The sequence below is a fragment of the Perca flavescens genome, unplaced genomic scaffold, assembly GCF_004354835.1.
Source record: "Perca flavescens isolate YP-PL-M2 unplaced genomic scaffold, PFLA_1.0 EPR50_1.1_unplaced_scaf_8, whole genome shotgun sequence".
NCBI classification, from domain to species: domain Eukaryota; kingdom Metazoa; phylum Chordata; class Actinopteri; order Perciformes; family Percidae; genus Perca; species Perca flavescens.
The window spans coordinates 259,630-275,025 of NW_021166735.1; the positions used below are offsets into that span (position 1 = coordinate 259,630).

At 40.7% G+C, this 15,396-nt stretch overlaps 1 protein-coding gene across 1 annotated transcript in view; it reads right to left on the minus strand.

The window, feature by feature from the left end:
• The window catches only part of LOC114552158 (thimet oligopeptidase), a 36,016-nt gene extending 21,931 nt beyond the window's left edge, over positions 1-14,085 (minus strand). Inside the window, exons 1-2 of the mRNA XM_028572795.1 lie at positions 13,963-14,085; positions 5,642-5,848 (exon numbers count right to left, since the gene is read on the minus strand). Of these exons, the coding sequence (XP_028428596.1) occupies positions 5,642-5,848; positions 13,963-13,975 (220 nt within the window). The 5' untranslated portion in view covers positions 13,976-14,085. The remainder of the gene's footprint in view (positions 1-5,641; positions 5,849-13,962) is intronic.
• Between the last annotated feature and the right edge of the window lie 1,311 nt (positions 14,086-15,396).

The following is a 15,396-nucleotide window of genomic DNA, read 5'->3' on the forward strand; positions in this document are numbered from 1 at the left end:
TAAGAAACGTAATGTGCACAATAATAGTTTTTCACAATTTCAACTGTGGGACTGCAAACACAGTTTTCATTCAGTTGGCTCTCTCTCTCTCTCTCAACAAGCTACAATATAAGTTAATAGGACAATTGTCCAGCTTGTATTTACCTTCACTAAAGTGCTCATTTCACTGCTGACAGACTCAGATTATTATTCTAAGTGTCTGACAACATTATGAAAGGATCCCTACAGAGATATACCTTTTATTTAAAGAGTAAGATCCTTTTTTTATACATAAAAAGAACCACGAAATCATGTTCGCTAAACCCACCAGACTCCATGTAAATAATCAGTGATTTAAGCATCCTAATATACACTTCATTGAAAGTCGACAGACAAAATAAAATTATGAAAAGCTGTTTTGGTTCGTCTTTCCACTTTTCCCAACCATTACAACTCTAGTTTTGGTTGAAATAAACACATAGTTTACAGATTTACATGTCAAGATATGCTGGCTCTATACACACTAAAAGTGCTGCTTTTTTAAATGGAGTTTGGTGTGTTTAGCGCTAGCTACTTCAGAGCTGTTTCTGGTTAAACAGAAAGGTCTCAAATAGGTTTTTTAAGGTCTATTTCTGTAGGGATCCTTTCTATAATGTCAGACACTTAGAATGATAATCAGAGTCTGTCAGCGGAAAAACAAGCACTTTTGTGAAGGTAAATACAAGCTGGACAATTACTATTAACATATATTGTAGCTTGTTTCTCTGCTGCCGACTGCAGACATCTCACTTAATACTGGGCCAATGTCACAGACTGTTGTTCCCATCAGTCACTTAGACACAAACACACAGGAACATGTTGAAAACAACGGTAGTTACTCTTTAAGTGAGATGGATTCTCTCTGCAACAAGACAGCTGCAAATGTAAAATAACGTGCACAATTGTCTAGGGCTGCTCCCTCTTAATAGGTGGTTTAGGTCTTAGTCAACTTAGATCTCTTTAGTCCATTAGTCATGTTTGATGCTTTTTTCATGCTGAATGACTTATTTCCAAGAAATGTACGAGCACATCTCTGGTGAACACGAGAATTAAAGTGGTGCTTTTAACACGACTCTTTGCGGAGAAACTCAGATTTACAGATCTGTCGATTAAATCAACTAATTGATTAGGCCTAGTCAATACAATAGAATGAGTGCATAAATTGCCGATTTCCGGGCAAAATATTCGGGGCTCACTGTTTTTTCTCTTTTTCATCAAACAGCAGTTTTTGCAAGTTCCCGCAATTTCATCGCATAAATATCTCGCATATTCCATCGCATTTTTTAAGAAAACGTGCCGCATAATCAAGGATTTTTGCCCGCAACAATCACAAAAAAACTCAAAGCATTTTTCTGCAAGGACTCATCAGTTGGTTTCTCTCGTCTCCAACACTAAACTCGTGTTTGTCTATCAGTTGGTTTCTCTCGTCTCCAACACTAAACTCTTGTTTGTCTATCAGTTGGTTTCTCTCGTCTCCAACACTAAACTCTTGTCTATCAGTTGGTTTCTCTCGTCTCCAACACTAAACTCTTGTTTGTCTATCAGTTGGTTTCTCTCGTCTCCAACACTAAACTCTTGTCTATCAGTTGGTTTCTCTCGTCTCCAACACTAAACTCTTGTCTATCAGTTGGTTTCTCTCGTCTCCAACACTAAACTCTTGTTTATCAGTTAGTTTCTCTCGTCTCCAACACTAAACTCTTGTTTGTCTATCAGTTGGTTTCTCTCGTCTCCAACACTAAACTCTTGTTTGTCTATCAGTTGGTTTCTCTCGTCTCCAACACTAAACTCTTGTTTGTCTATCAGTTGGTTTCTCTCAACTCCAACACTAAACTCTTGTCTATCAGTTGGTTTCTCTCGTCTCCAACACTAAACTCTTGTTTGTCTATCAGTTGGTTTCTCTCGTCTCCAACACTAAACTCTTGTTTGTCTATCAGTTGGTTTCTCTCGTCTCCAACACTAAACTCTTGTTTATCAGTTGGTTTCTCTCGTCTCCAACACTAAACTCTTGTTTGTCTATCAGTTGGTTTCTCTCGTCTCCAACACTAAACTCTTGTTTGTTTATCAGTTGGTTTCTCTCGTCTCCAACACTAAACTCTTGTTTGTCTATCAGTTGGTTTCTCTCGTCTCCAACACTAAACTCTTGTTTGTTTATCAGTTGGTTTCTCTCGTCTCCAACACTAAACTCTTTTTTGTTTATCAGTTGGTTTCTCTCGTCTCCAACACTAAACTCTTGTTTATCAGTTGGTTTTTTCTCGTCTCCAACACTAAACTCTTGTTTGTCTATCAGTTGGTTTCTCTCGTCTCCAACACTAAACTCGTGTTTATCAGTTGGTTTCTCTCGTCTCCAACACTAAACTCTTGTTTATCAGTTGGTTTCTCTCGTCTCTAACACTAAACTCTTGTTTGTTTATCAGTTGGTTTCTCTCGTCTCCAACACTAAACTCTTGTTTGTCTATCAGTTGGTTTCTCTCGTCTCCAACACTAAACTCTTGTTTATCAGTTGGTTTCTCTCGTCTCCAACACTAAACTCTTGTCTATCAGTTGGTTTCTCTCGTCTCCAACACTAAACTCTTGTCTATCAGTTGGTTTCTCTCGTCTCCAACACTAAACTCTTGTCTATCAGTTGGTTTCTCTCTCGTCTCCAACACTAAACTCTTGTCTATCAGTTGGTTTCTCTCGTCTCCAACACTAAACTCTTGTCTATCAGTTGGTTTCTCTCGTCTCCAACACTAAACTCTTGTTTGTCTATCAGTTGGTTTCTCTCTCCAACACTAAACTTGTGTTATCAGTTCAGTTTCTCTCGTCTCCAACACTAAACTCTTGTCTATGTTAGTTTATCAGTTGGTTTCTCTCTCGTCTCCAACACTAAACTCTTGTTTGTCTATCAGTTGGTTTCTCTCGTCTCCAACACTAAACTCTTGTCTATCAGTTGGTTTCTCTCGTCTCCAACACTAAACTCTTGTCTATCAGTTAGTTTCTCTCGTCTCCAACACTAAACTCGTGTTTATCAGTTAGTTTCTCTCGTCTCCAACACTAAACTCTTGTTTGTCTATCAGTTAGTTTCTCTCGTCTCCAACACTAAACTCGTGTTTATCAGTTAGTTTCTCTCGTCTCCAACACTAAACTCTTATCTATCAGTTGGTTTCTCTCGTCTCCAACACTAAACTCTTGTCTATCAGTTGGTTTCTCTCGTCTCCAACACTAAACTCGTGTTTATCAGTTAGTTTCTCTCGTCTCCAACACTAAACTCTTGTTTGTCTATCAGTTGGTTTCTCTCGTCTCCAACACTAAACTCGTGTCTATCAGTTAGTTTCTCTCGTCTCCAACACTAAACTCGTGTTTATCAGTTAGTTTCTCTCGTCTCCAACACTAAACTCTTGTCTATCAGTTGGTTTCTCTCGTCTCCAACACTAAACTCGTGTTTATCAGTTAGTTTCTCTCGTCTCCAACACTAAACTCTTGTCTATCAGTTGGTTTCTCTCGTCTCCAACACTAAACTCTTGTCTATCAGTTGGTTTCTCTCGTCTCCAACACTAAACTCTTGTCTATCAGTTGGTTTCTCTCGTCTCCAACACTAAACTCGTGTCTATCAGTTAGTTTCTCCCGTCTCCAACACTAAACTCTTGTTTGTTTATCAGTTGGTTTCTCTCGTCTCCAACACTAAACTCTTGTTTGTCTATCAGTTGGTTTCTCTCGTCTCCAACACTAAACTCGTGTTTATCAGTTAGTTTCTCTCGTCTCCAACACTAAACTCTTGTCTATCAGTTGGTTTCTCTCGTCTCCAACACTAAACTCGTGTCTATCAGTTGGTTTCTCTCGTCTCCAACACTAAACTCGTGTTTATCAGTTAGTTTCTCTCGTCTCCAACACTAAACTCTTGTCTATCAGTTGGTTTCTCTCGTCTCCAACATTAAACTCTTGTTTATCAGTTAGTTTCTCTCGTCTCCAACACTAAACTCGTGTCTATCAGTTAGTTTCTCCCGTCTCCAACACTAAACTCTTGTTTGTCTATCAGTTGGTTTCTCTCGTCTCCAACACTAAACTCGTATCTATCAGTTGGTTTCTCTCGTCTCCAACATTAAACTCTTGTTTATCAGTTAGTTTCTCTCGTCTCCAACACTAAACTCGTGTTTATCAGTTAGTTTCTCTCGTCTCCAACACTAAACTCGTGTCTATCAGTTAGTTTCTCCCGTCTCCAACACTAAACTCTTGTTTGTCTATCAGTTGGTTTCTCTCGTCTCCAACACTAAACTCTTGTTTATCAGTTGGTTTCTCTCGTCTCCAACACTAAACTCTTGTTTATCAGTTAGTTTCTCTCGTCTCCAACACTGTTTGTCTATCAGTTGGTTTCTCTCGTCTCCAACACTAAACTCGTGTCTATCAGTTAGTTTCTCTCGTCTCCAACACTAAACTCTTGTTTATCAGTTAGTTTCTCTCGTCTCCAACACTAAACTCTTGTCTATCAGTTGGTTTCTCTCGTCTCCAACACTAAACTCGTGTTTATCAGTTAGTTTCTCTCGTCTCCAACACTAAACTCTTGTCTATCAGTTGGTTTCTCTCGTCTCCAACACTAAACTCTTGTCTCTATCAGTTGGTTTCTCCAACACTAAACTCTTGTCAACACTCCAAACTAAACTCGTGTTTATCAGTTAGTTTCTCCCGTCTCCAACACTAAACTCTTGTTTGTTTATCAGTTGGTTTCTCTCGTCTCCAACACTAAACTCTTGTTTGTCTATCAGTTGGTTTCTCTCGTCTCCAACACTAAACTCGTGTTTATCAGTTAGTTTCTCTCGTCTCCAACACTAAACTCTTGTCTATCAGTTGGTTTCTCTCGTCTCCAACACTAAACTCGTGTCTATCAGTTGGTTTCTTTATCAAGTTAAACTCGTGTTTTCAGTTAGTTTCTCTCGTCTCCAACACTAAACTCTTGTCTATCAGTTGGTTTCTCTCGTCTCCAACATTAAACTCTTGTTTATCAGTTAGTTTCTCTCGTCTCCAACACTAAACTCGTGTCTATCAGTTAGTTTCTCCCGTCTCCAACACTAAACTCTTGTTTGTCTATCAGTTGGTTTCTCTCGTCTCCAACACTAAACTCTTGTTTATCAGTTGGTTTCTCTCGTCTCCAACATTAAACTCTTGTTTATCAGTTAGTTTCTCTCGTCTCCAACACTAAACTCGTGTTTATCAGTTAGTTTCTCTCGTCTCCAACACTAAACTCGTGTCTATCAGTTAGTTTCTCCCGTCTCCAACACTAAACTCTTGTTTGTCTATCAGTTGGTTTCTCTCGTCTCCAACACTAAACTCTTGTTTATCAGTTGGTTTCTCTTTCCAACACTAAACTCTCGTCTCCAACACTAAACTCGTGTCTATCAGTTGGTTTCTCTCGTCTCCAACACTAAACTCGTGTCTATCAGTTGGTTTCTCTCGTCTCCAACACTAAACTCTTGTTTATCAGTTAGTTTCTCTCGTCTCCAACACTAAACTCGTGTCTATCAGTTGGTTTCTCTCGTCTCCAACACTAAACTCGTGTCTATCAGTTGGTTTCTCTCGTCTCCAACACTAAACTCGTGTTTATCAGTTGGTTTCTCTCGTCTCCAACACTAAACTCTGGGCGGCCACTGACCGGTGTACTCGACCTCCACGTCGGCGAGGGCCTTCAGCGTGTTCTGGAAGGTGACGGCCTCGAGGTCCAGGGCTCCCACACCGTCGTACACCTTCTTGGTGCTGGCGATGAGCTCATCCGAGAGCTGGCGGATCTGCTCGGGGCTCAGGTCCCAACGCAGCCGGTTCTCCGCGCAGACTTGCACCGGGCTGCCAAACACCACCTCACCTGGGACGGGACAGGACAGGGAATACACAACACAGGCATTAAAGGACAAGACAGGACAAGACAGGCATTAAAGGACAAGACAGGACAAGACAGGCATTAAAGGACAAGACAGGACAAGACAGGCATTAAAGGACAAGACAGGCATTAAAGGACAAGACAGGACAAGACAGGCATTAAAGGACAAGACAGGCATTAAAGGACAAGACAGGCATTAAAGGACAAGACAGGACAAGACAGGCATTAAAGGATAACACAGGCATTAAAGGACAAGACAGGCATTAAAGGACAAGACAGGACAAGACAGGCATTAAAGGACAAGACAGGACAAGACAGGCATTAAAGGATAACACAGGCATTAAAGGACAAGACAGGACAAGACAGGCATTAAAGGACAAGACAGGACAAGACAGGCATTAAAGGACAACACAGGCATTAAAGGACAAGACAGGACAAGACAGGACAAGACAGGCATTAAAAGGACAAGACAGGCATTAAAGGACAAGACAGGCATTAAAGGACAAGACCGGACAAGACAGGCATTAAAGGACAAGACAGGACAAGACAGGCATTAAAGGACAAGACAGGACAAGACAGGCATTAAAGGACAAGACAGGCATTAAAGGATAACACAGGCATTAAAGGACAAGACAGGCATTAAAGGACAAGACAGGACAAGACAGGCATTAAAGGACAAGACAGGACAAGACAGGCATTAAAGGATAACACAGGCATTAAAGGACAAGACAGGACAAGACAGGCATTAAAGGACAAGACAGGACAAGACAGGCATTAAAGGACAAGACAGGACAAGACAGGCATTAAAGGACAACACAGGCATTAAAGGACAAGACAGGACAAGACAGGCATTAAAAGGACAAGACAGGACAAGACAGGCATTAAAGGACAAGACAGGCATTAAAGGACAAGACAGGACAAGACAGGCATTAAAGGACAAGACAGGCATTAAAGGACAAGACAGGCATTAAAGGACAAGACAGGACAAGACAGGCATTAAAGGACAAGACAGGACAAGACAGGCATTAAAAGGACAAGACAGGCGACAGAAGTATCGTGTGTGTGTGTGTGTGTGTGTATATGTGTGTTTCTGTGTGTGTGTGTGTGTGTGTGTGTGTGTGTGTGTGTGTGTGTGTGTGTGTGTGTGTGTGTGTCTCTGTGTCACTGTGTATGTGACTCTGTGTGTGTGTGTTTGTGTGTGAGCGAAGAAGTATCCAGATCTTTTACTGCAGTAAAAGTACTAATACCACACTGTAGAAATACCGGTTGAAGCTGAAGCTTTGATTATAATATATAATATATTATAATATATATTATAACCCACCAACATGTATAAGCAGCATGTTTTAATGTAGTTCTCTTTGTATTTTATATTCTACATTTCTGGCTCTTGACTTTTGAAGTTCTGGTCTTTTTATTGTTCATTTTCTCCTACTATGTGTATTGTCAAAATGCCCTGTAAGTGAAAACCTACTTGACCCATATAAACTCGAGTCTGATTTAGTCAGAATTTCACTTTCCACACAAAAAAACCACAACAACTGGTGTTTGGTGGATCAATAGAGTGCCGAATTCAGAAGCAGAATATGACAGCTCAGAAAAAGGTATTTAGATTTATTTTAATAAGGTGATGTTTTTGGCGTCAGGCGGCTGTAACTTTAAATTGACATATTTTTAAATGGAGTTTGGCTCACTGTTTATACAGTCTATCTGGCAGATCCAGCCTGCTGGACCTGTCAGTCTTCTGTCAGACTAGCGGAAAGCAAACATCCAGAGTTTCCCCACAAATAGACTAATGTGTGGCGGTGCGCCTCACTATCAACACCGGCCACCACACATTGCGTTATTAATTTTTATTTTTTAAATGCTATTTAAAGTAGGGCTGTCCTCGACTAAAGAAGTTCTTAGTCGACTAACACTTATAGGATTTTGTCGACTAATCGATTAGTTGATTTAATTGACAGAGCTGTGCTCTTTGAGAGGTGGTTAAGACTAGAAAAGCACAATATAAATGTAGTTAATTAACCATCTGTAAAACTGAGTTTCTCCACAATTAATCCTGCAAAAGCACCACTTTATATCTTGTGTTTACCATGAATGTGTTCAGAAGTTTCTTGGAAATGAGTAATTAAGCGTGAATAAGCATAAAAAATGACTAATCGACTAAAGAAATCTTAGTCTACTAAGACCAAAACGACCGATTAGTCGACTAATCGACTAAGAGGAGGCAGCCCTAATTTAAAATACGTTCTTCTGCATTATCTTTCCCTGCTCTCCTCCGTCTCTGTCACAAACACAGGTTTGTGACACTATATTTGTGGGGACTTGTCATTGACATAATTCATTCCCTAGCCCTTTACCCTAACCTTAACCATCACAATTACCGTATTTTCCGGACTATAAGTCACACTTTTTTTTTTCCTACTTTGGCTGGTCCTGCGACTTACATTCAGGTGCGACTTATATATCAAAATATATATAATTCAACATGTTTTTACTAGGGGTGACCCCGAATAGTCGAAGATTCGATGCATCGATATGCGGAGCCTGATTCGACCACCAATCTCACAGTCGGATCTTCGCGGGTGTTATTATGAAACAAGGATCATACCATTTTGGCAATATGAGGGTGCTCATTGTCTAATTTCACACAGAACTACTGGTTTTGTACGGTTATATTAAGTTATATACAGCCTTTAATTATGATAATGCTGTAAAAAAAAAAAAAAACGTGAAAAGAAAGAAAGAAAAGTTCAATAAATATTTTTTACGTGTGTGTGTGTGTAAATCCACCCACAGTATAAGACTGACGACGGCAGTTCATCTAGCAGTAGCAGCAGTAGTAGTAGTAGTAGTAGTAGTAGCAGCAGTAGCAGTAGTAGTTGTAGTAGTAGCAGTAGTAGTAGCAATAGCAGTAGTAATAGTAGCAGCAGTAGTAGTAGTAGTAGCAGTAGTAGCAGTAGTAGTAGTAGTAGTAGTAGTAGCAGCAGTAGCAGTAGTAGTTGTAGTAGTAGCAGTAGTAGTAGCAATAGCAGTAGTAATGGTGGCAGCGGTGGTGGGTGGTGGTGGCAGTGGTAGTAGTAGTAGTGGTGGTGGCGGTGGCGGTGGTGGCAGTGGGAGTGGCAATGGCGGTGGTAATGGTGGCAGCGGTGGTGGTGGTGGTGGCAGTGGTGGCAGTGGTGGTTGTGGTAGTGGTGGTAGTGGTGGTGGTGGCAGCGGTGGTGGTTGTGGTGGTGGCAGTGGTGGTGGCAATGGCGGTGGTAATGGTGGCAGCGGTGGTGGTGGTGGTGGTGGCGGTGTTGGCGGTGGGGTGGCAATGGCAGTGGTAATGGTGGCAGCGGTGGTGGTGGTGGTGGCAGTGGTGGCGGTGGTGGTGGTGGTGGTGGCGGCAGCGGTGGTGGTTGTGGTAGTGGCAGTGGCAGTGGCAATGGCAGTGGTAATGGTGGCAGCGGCGGTGGTGGTAGTGGTGGTGGCAGTGGTGGTGGCAATGGCAGTGGTAATGGTGGCAGCAGTGGTGGTGGTGGTGGCAGTGGTAGCAGTGGTGGTTGTAGTAGTGGTGGCAGCAGTGGCAGTGGTGGTTGTAGTAGTGGCAGTGGTAATGGCAATGGCAGTAGTAGTAGTAGTGGTTGTGGTAGCAGTGGCAGTGGTGGTTGTGGTGGCAGTAGTAGTAGCAATAGCAGTAGTAATAGTAGTAGTAGCAGTAGTAGTAGCAGTAGTAGTAGCAGTAGTAGTAGTAGTAGCAGTAGTAATAGTAGTAGCAGTAGTAGTAGTAGTAGTAGCAGCAGTAGTAGTAGCAGTAGTAGTAGTAGTAGCAGTAGTAGTACTAGTAGTACTAGTTACAACTAGCTAGTTGTTCTGGGTGCTATTGTGTAGTTGATTAACTGTTAATGTGTTACGCTAACATACGGGACACCTACCCTATTCAGCCTGTTGTTCTGTGTGCTATTATTTGTTTATTTATGTATTTATCATTTTTTTTATTTATGTATTTATTCATTTATTTATGTATTTATTTATTTAATTGTGAATAAAATGGCATTCCATAATTGTGTAGTTGACAGATAAAGAAAGAAAGAAAAAAAAAAATCTAAATAAATGCGACTTATGCCTCTTTTCCATCACATGGTACCTGCTCGACTCGCCTCGACTCTCCTCGCCTTTTTTGGTTTTCCATTACAAAAAAAAAGTCCCTGGTACCTGCTAACAGGTACTTTTTGTAGTACCTCCTCAGTCGAGGTTTCCAAGCGAGCTGATGCGAGCTGAGAAGGTGACGTGAAACCCTGCAGCCTCCTGATTGGTCGGAAAGAATCGTCACTGCGCACTGCATTGCTAGCGACAGACGGCATTTTGTGTTGTTTACGGAGGAAGGAGAACCAGGAAATGAGTCGGGGGGAAATTCAACGCTAACGAGCCACGACTACGGCAGTCGCTATGACGACCAGCCACGCTGAGGCGGTACTAAAATCTGCAACGGAAAAGGGACGCACAGCGCGCCGAGTCGAGGCGAGCAGGTACCATGTAATGGAAAAACTCCATTATAGTCCGGAAAATACGGTAAAGGCCTAACCTTAACCCTTACCCTAACCTTAACCATCACAACTAAATGCCTAACCTTAACCCTTACCCTAACCTTAACCACCACAACTAAATGCCTAACCTTAACCCTTACCCTAACCTTAACCATCACAACTAAATGCCTAACCTTAACCCTTACCCTAACCTTAACCACCACAACTAAATGCCTAACCTTAACCCTTACCCTAACCATCACAACTAAATGCCTAACCTTAACCCTTACCCTCACCTTAACCATCACAACTAAATGCCTAACCTTAACCCTTACCCTAACCTTAACCACCACAACTAAATGCCTAACCTTAACCCTTACCCTAACCTTAACCACCACAACTAAATGCCTAACCTTAACCCTTACCCTAACCTTAACCATCACAACTAAATGCCTAACCTTAACCCTTACCCTAACCTTAACCATCACTACTAAATGCCTAACCTTAACCCTTACCCTAACCTTAACCACCACAACTAAATGCCTAACCTTAACCCTTACCCTAACCTTAACCATCACTACTAAATGCCTAACCTTAACCCTTACCCTAACCTTAACCATCACTACTAAATGCCTAACCTTAACCCTTACCCTAACCTTAACCATCACAACTAAATGCCTAACCTTAACCCTTACCCTAACCTTAACCACCACAACTAAATGCCTAACCTTAACCCTTACCCTCACCCTAACCATCACAACTAAATGCCTAACCTTAACCCTTACCCTCACCTTAACCATAACCTAATTCTAACCCTAATCCTAAAACCAAGTCTTAAACCTCAAACAGCCCTTTAAACTTGGGGGGTCCAGGGACTCCACAAGTATACTGTATTCCCCGGATTTTGGACCCCACGAATATAGTTAAACAAGCCCACCGACACACCCCCACACACACACCCACACACACACCGCCACACCAACACACACACCCCCATACCAACACACACACCCCCATACCCACACACACACCCCCACACCAACACACTGACACCCACACGTGTTTGGTGTTCAACGTTGTCTTCCAACAATGATTACTAAAGGGCCTAACGGTAAGGGTTATCTGCCTGTCGTTGGGGGCTTAAACCATAAAGTGATGTCTAACGTTTTTAGGCTTTTAACATTTTTTGTCACATACAGCAAACATCTGATCACTATCTGCTAGCTGCCTGTCCCCTGAACACACTGTAAAAACATCTCCTCACTATCTGCTAGCTGACTGTCCCCTGAACACACTGTAAAAAAATACATCTCACTATCACTATCTGCCTGTCCCCTGAACACACTGTAAAAAAAATACATCCTTACTATCTGCTAGCTGCCTGTCCCCTGAACACACTGTAAAAATACATCTCACTATCTGCTAGCTGTCCCCTGTCCCTGTAAAAAAAACTACACTGTAAAGCTGCCTGTCCCCTAAACACACTGTAAAAAAACATCTCCTCACTATCTGCCTGTCCCCTGAACACACTGTAAAAAATACATCTCACTATCTGCTAGCTGCCTGTCCCCTGAACACACTGTAAAAAATACATCTCTTCACTATCTGCCTGTCCCCTGAACACACTGTAAAAAATACATCTCACTATCTGCCTGTCCCCTGAACACACTGTAAAAAATACATCTCACTATCTGCTAGCTGCCTGTCCCCTGAACACACTGTAAAAAATACATCTCTTCACTATCCGCTAGCTGCCTGTCCCCTAATTTTTTTTACTCTTACACTGAATGTTTGCTGCTTCAATCCAGGTGAGTAATGAAAGGTATTTTCCGCGACTGAAAACGGCAGGTGTTGAGGAGGAGGACCAGCCTGAACCGGAGCTATCAGTCTGAAACAGAGCTGAACAGTCCCACCAGTGGAATTAGTTATGGTATTACTTTGTTTACAATATTTTCAGGCTTCAACCAGTGAAAGACAGGAGAGAGAAAGACATAGATTCATTAGTGACATTTATTTAACTGCACTATGTCTATTCGTGTCGGGAGATTTCTCCTAAATTAACATTTTCAATTGAAACATTAACATTTCCGAAAACTTATAATGTAATACAAAAAAATAATTGTCTTAATGTCCGTAATCAACTGCGGAAGTTTCTTGGTGATATTTTTTAGTTAAAATAATTTCCCTTATTCACCTGTAACGTCCCTTTATTTAGACTTTTTTGTCCCTTTTTTCTGACATTTGTCCCTTATTTTTAACACTTTTGTCCCTTTTTTGACTTTTCTGTCTTTATGTTGACACTTTTTTGACTTTTCTGTCCCTTATTTTGACCCTTTTTGACTTTTATCCCTTTTTTATATTATATTTTTTGACACTTTTTCTGACGTCTGACTTTTTTTTTTTTTTTTACACTTCTTTTTTTTCAATGTTTTTGTCGCAATTAATTTATTTATTTTTGTAACTGTTGAGGCTTTTGTCCACTACCACCAGTACTGTCTACACGCCACGGACACCAACTTATTACCACTGTACTGTTACACACACATCGGAATTCATGGTCAATAAACTATTTAAATAAACAATTTTTTTTAATTATACCTCACTTTTGAGTCAAAAAAGCTGAAATTATGAATTATTTTGACTAATATTAGAGGAACGTATACTGATGGATAATCACAGACTCATGTGTGTCAAAGCTGAGTCAGAATACTGTTTACAAACCGTTTCATTTTAGACATTTTAATAACATTTTTCAATTTGTTTTAAACACTTTTGTCCCTTTTTTACTTTTCTGTCCCTTAATTTGACACTTTTGTCCCTTTTTTGACTTTTCTGTCCCTTATTTTGACACTTTCGTCCCTTATTTTGACACTTTTGTCCTTTTTTGACTTTAGTGTCCCTTATTTTGACACTTTTGTCCCTTATTTTGACACTTATTACCACTGTACTGTTACACACACATCGGAATTCATGGCCAATAAACCTCGTTGGATTTTTTTTAATTATACCTAATTTTTGAGTCAAAAAAGCTGAAATTATGAATTATTTTGACTAATATTAGAGGAGCGTATGCTGATGGATAATCACAGACTCATGTGTGTCAAAGCTGAGTCAGAATACTGTTTACAAACCGTTTCATTTTAGACATTTTAATAACGGGTCCAATTTGACCGCGAGGACAACAACCGGAGTTAACTAACGGCTCACTGACAGATTTAACGTTAGTTAGCGGAATGAATAAGCAGAGGGAGCTAACGGCTAACATGCTACACAAAAACAGGAGAGAGAACCGAGGCAGAACTGCGGAGAAACGAGTCACCGTAGTGTAACAGCGGGTTTAATCGGGTTATTGTGTGCTAAACTGACAGTTAGCGCCATTTCACTACAACATTTTTGAATAAAACGGCTCATACGAGCCTAACGGCTGCTTAGAATGCTACCGTTAGCACTGAGCTAAACCCCACTCAGTGATCAAAGGTAATTAATTCTAAATGGTGACAGAGACGGTCAGAGAAGAAACATGGCGGCCGCGGAGATGTCCCTAACATTAAAATGATTAAGTCGCATTACAAACACGAGGACATTACTCACCTGTCGGCCCCATAGTTCAGGTTTTAAATGAAGGTATGTTAGGTCGGCGTTGGTTCACAGTCAGGCGGACGAGTACGGGACCGTTAAAGCTGCGACACGACGAGGGCAGTTCAACTTCCGGTCATACTTTCAAAATAAAATACCAGCATTCTGTGCCAAACTAATGGTGCGTTCTTTTTGTCCACCGAAGTCGATTTACGAGTTGTTTTCCGGAGTTACGAACCGGAAGTTGCAAAAAGAGCGCCCCCGAGGTCAAGTCCTCTGAACTCAGAGGATCCTGAGTTCACTTTCAAAGATGGCTACGTTGTGCATCACACGTAGTAAACATTGTGGTTTTCTACAATTTTAAGCACTTTTGTCTTTGTTGTAACCAAATGAAGAAGTGGTACACATAGTGCTGTATACTGCTACCTATAGACATGTCTCTACAGTCTTATTAGGAGTTAAACATAGTGCTGTATACTGCTACCTATAGACATGTCTCTACAGTCTTATTAGGAGTTAAACATAGTGCTGTATACTACTACCTATAGACATGTCTCTACAGTCTTATTAGGAGTTAAACATAGTGCTGTATACTACTACCTATAGACATGTCTCTACAGTCTTATTAGGAGTTAAACATAGCGCTGTATACTGCTACCTATAGACATGTCTCTACAGTCTTATTAGGAGTTAAATACCGCCTGATTAGTTATTGTGTAACAATGGCTTTAAGCCGAGTCTTGAGCAGAAAGCAGAGCAGTAGCCTAACGTTAATGCTAATCAAAACCTAATTTTCATGTATCAAACTGTGAAATATATGTGTGTAATATGTCAATAACTGGGTGAATAGAATCCTAAATGTTACTAAAAATGTTCCAAAAATCCATCTTTTCTCCGACTCGTACTATTTGTGTGACAAAAAGAACGCAACAACCCCGCGGTTATTCGTTTTTCGACACGGATGTGACATCACACTCAAGCTACTAGTCGCTGTCTCAGCTAGCGGTTAGCCGAATTAGCTGTTAGCTAAACTAACGTCAGCTTGGCTGTCGACCAGAAGCGTGCACAGATTGGGCAGTGTTGTAAATCCTCTTACAACAGCAAACTTTTTGCTCATGCGCAGAACGGATCGTGCAGGCAGCATGCATCGGGTACTGACACCCCGCCAAAATGAATATTTTTTTATATTATTTTATTTTTGAAAGCGGAATATGTATTGTTTTTTATTATACGGTATGTACAGTGTTATATGCAGAGATGGAATAAGTACTCAGATGTTTCAGTACTTTCTGTCTTTCTTCTCTTTGCTGCTTAGGCTGCTATATTTACAACACATTTATATTGTACATATTACAATGTGAAGATTTGAGAGTTTTAAAGAATCTGTTAGTGATTTGGAAAAGTATCAAGTTTTTATTTACATTTTTTTTTACAATCAAAACATCCAAT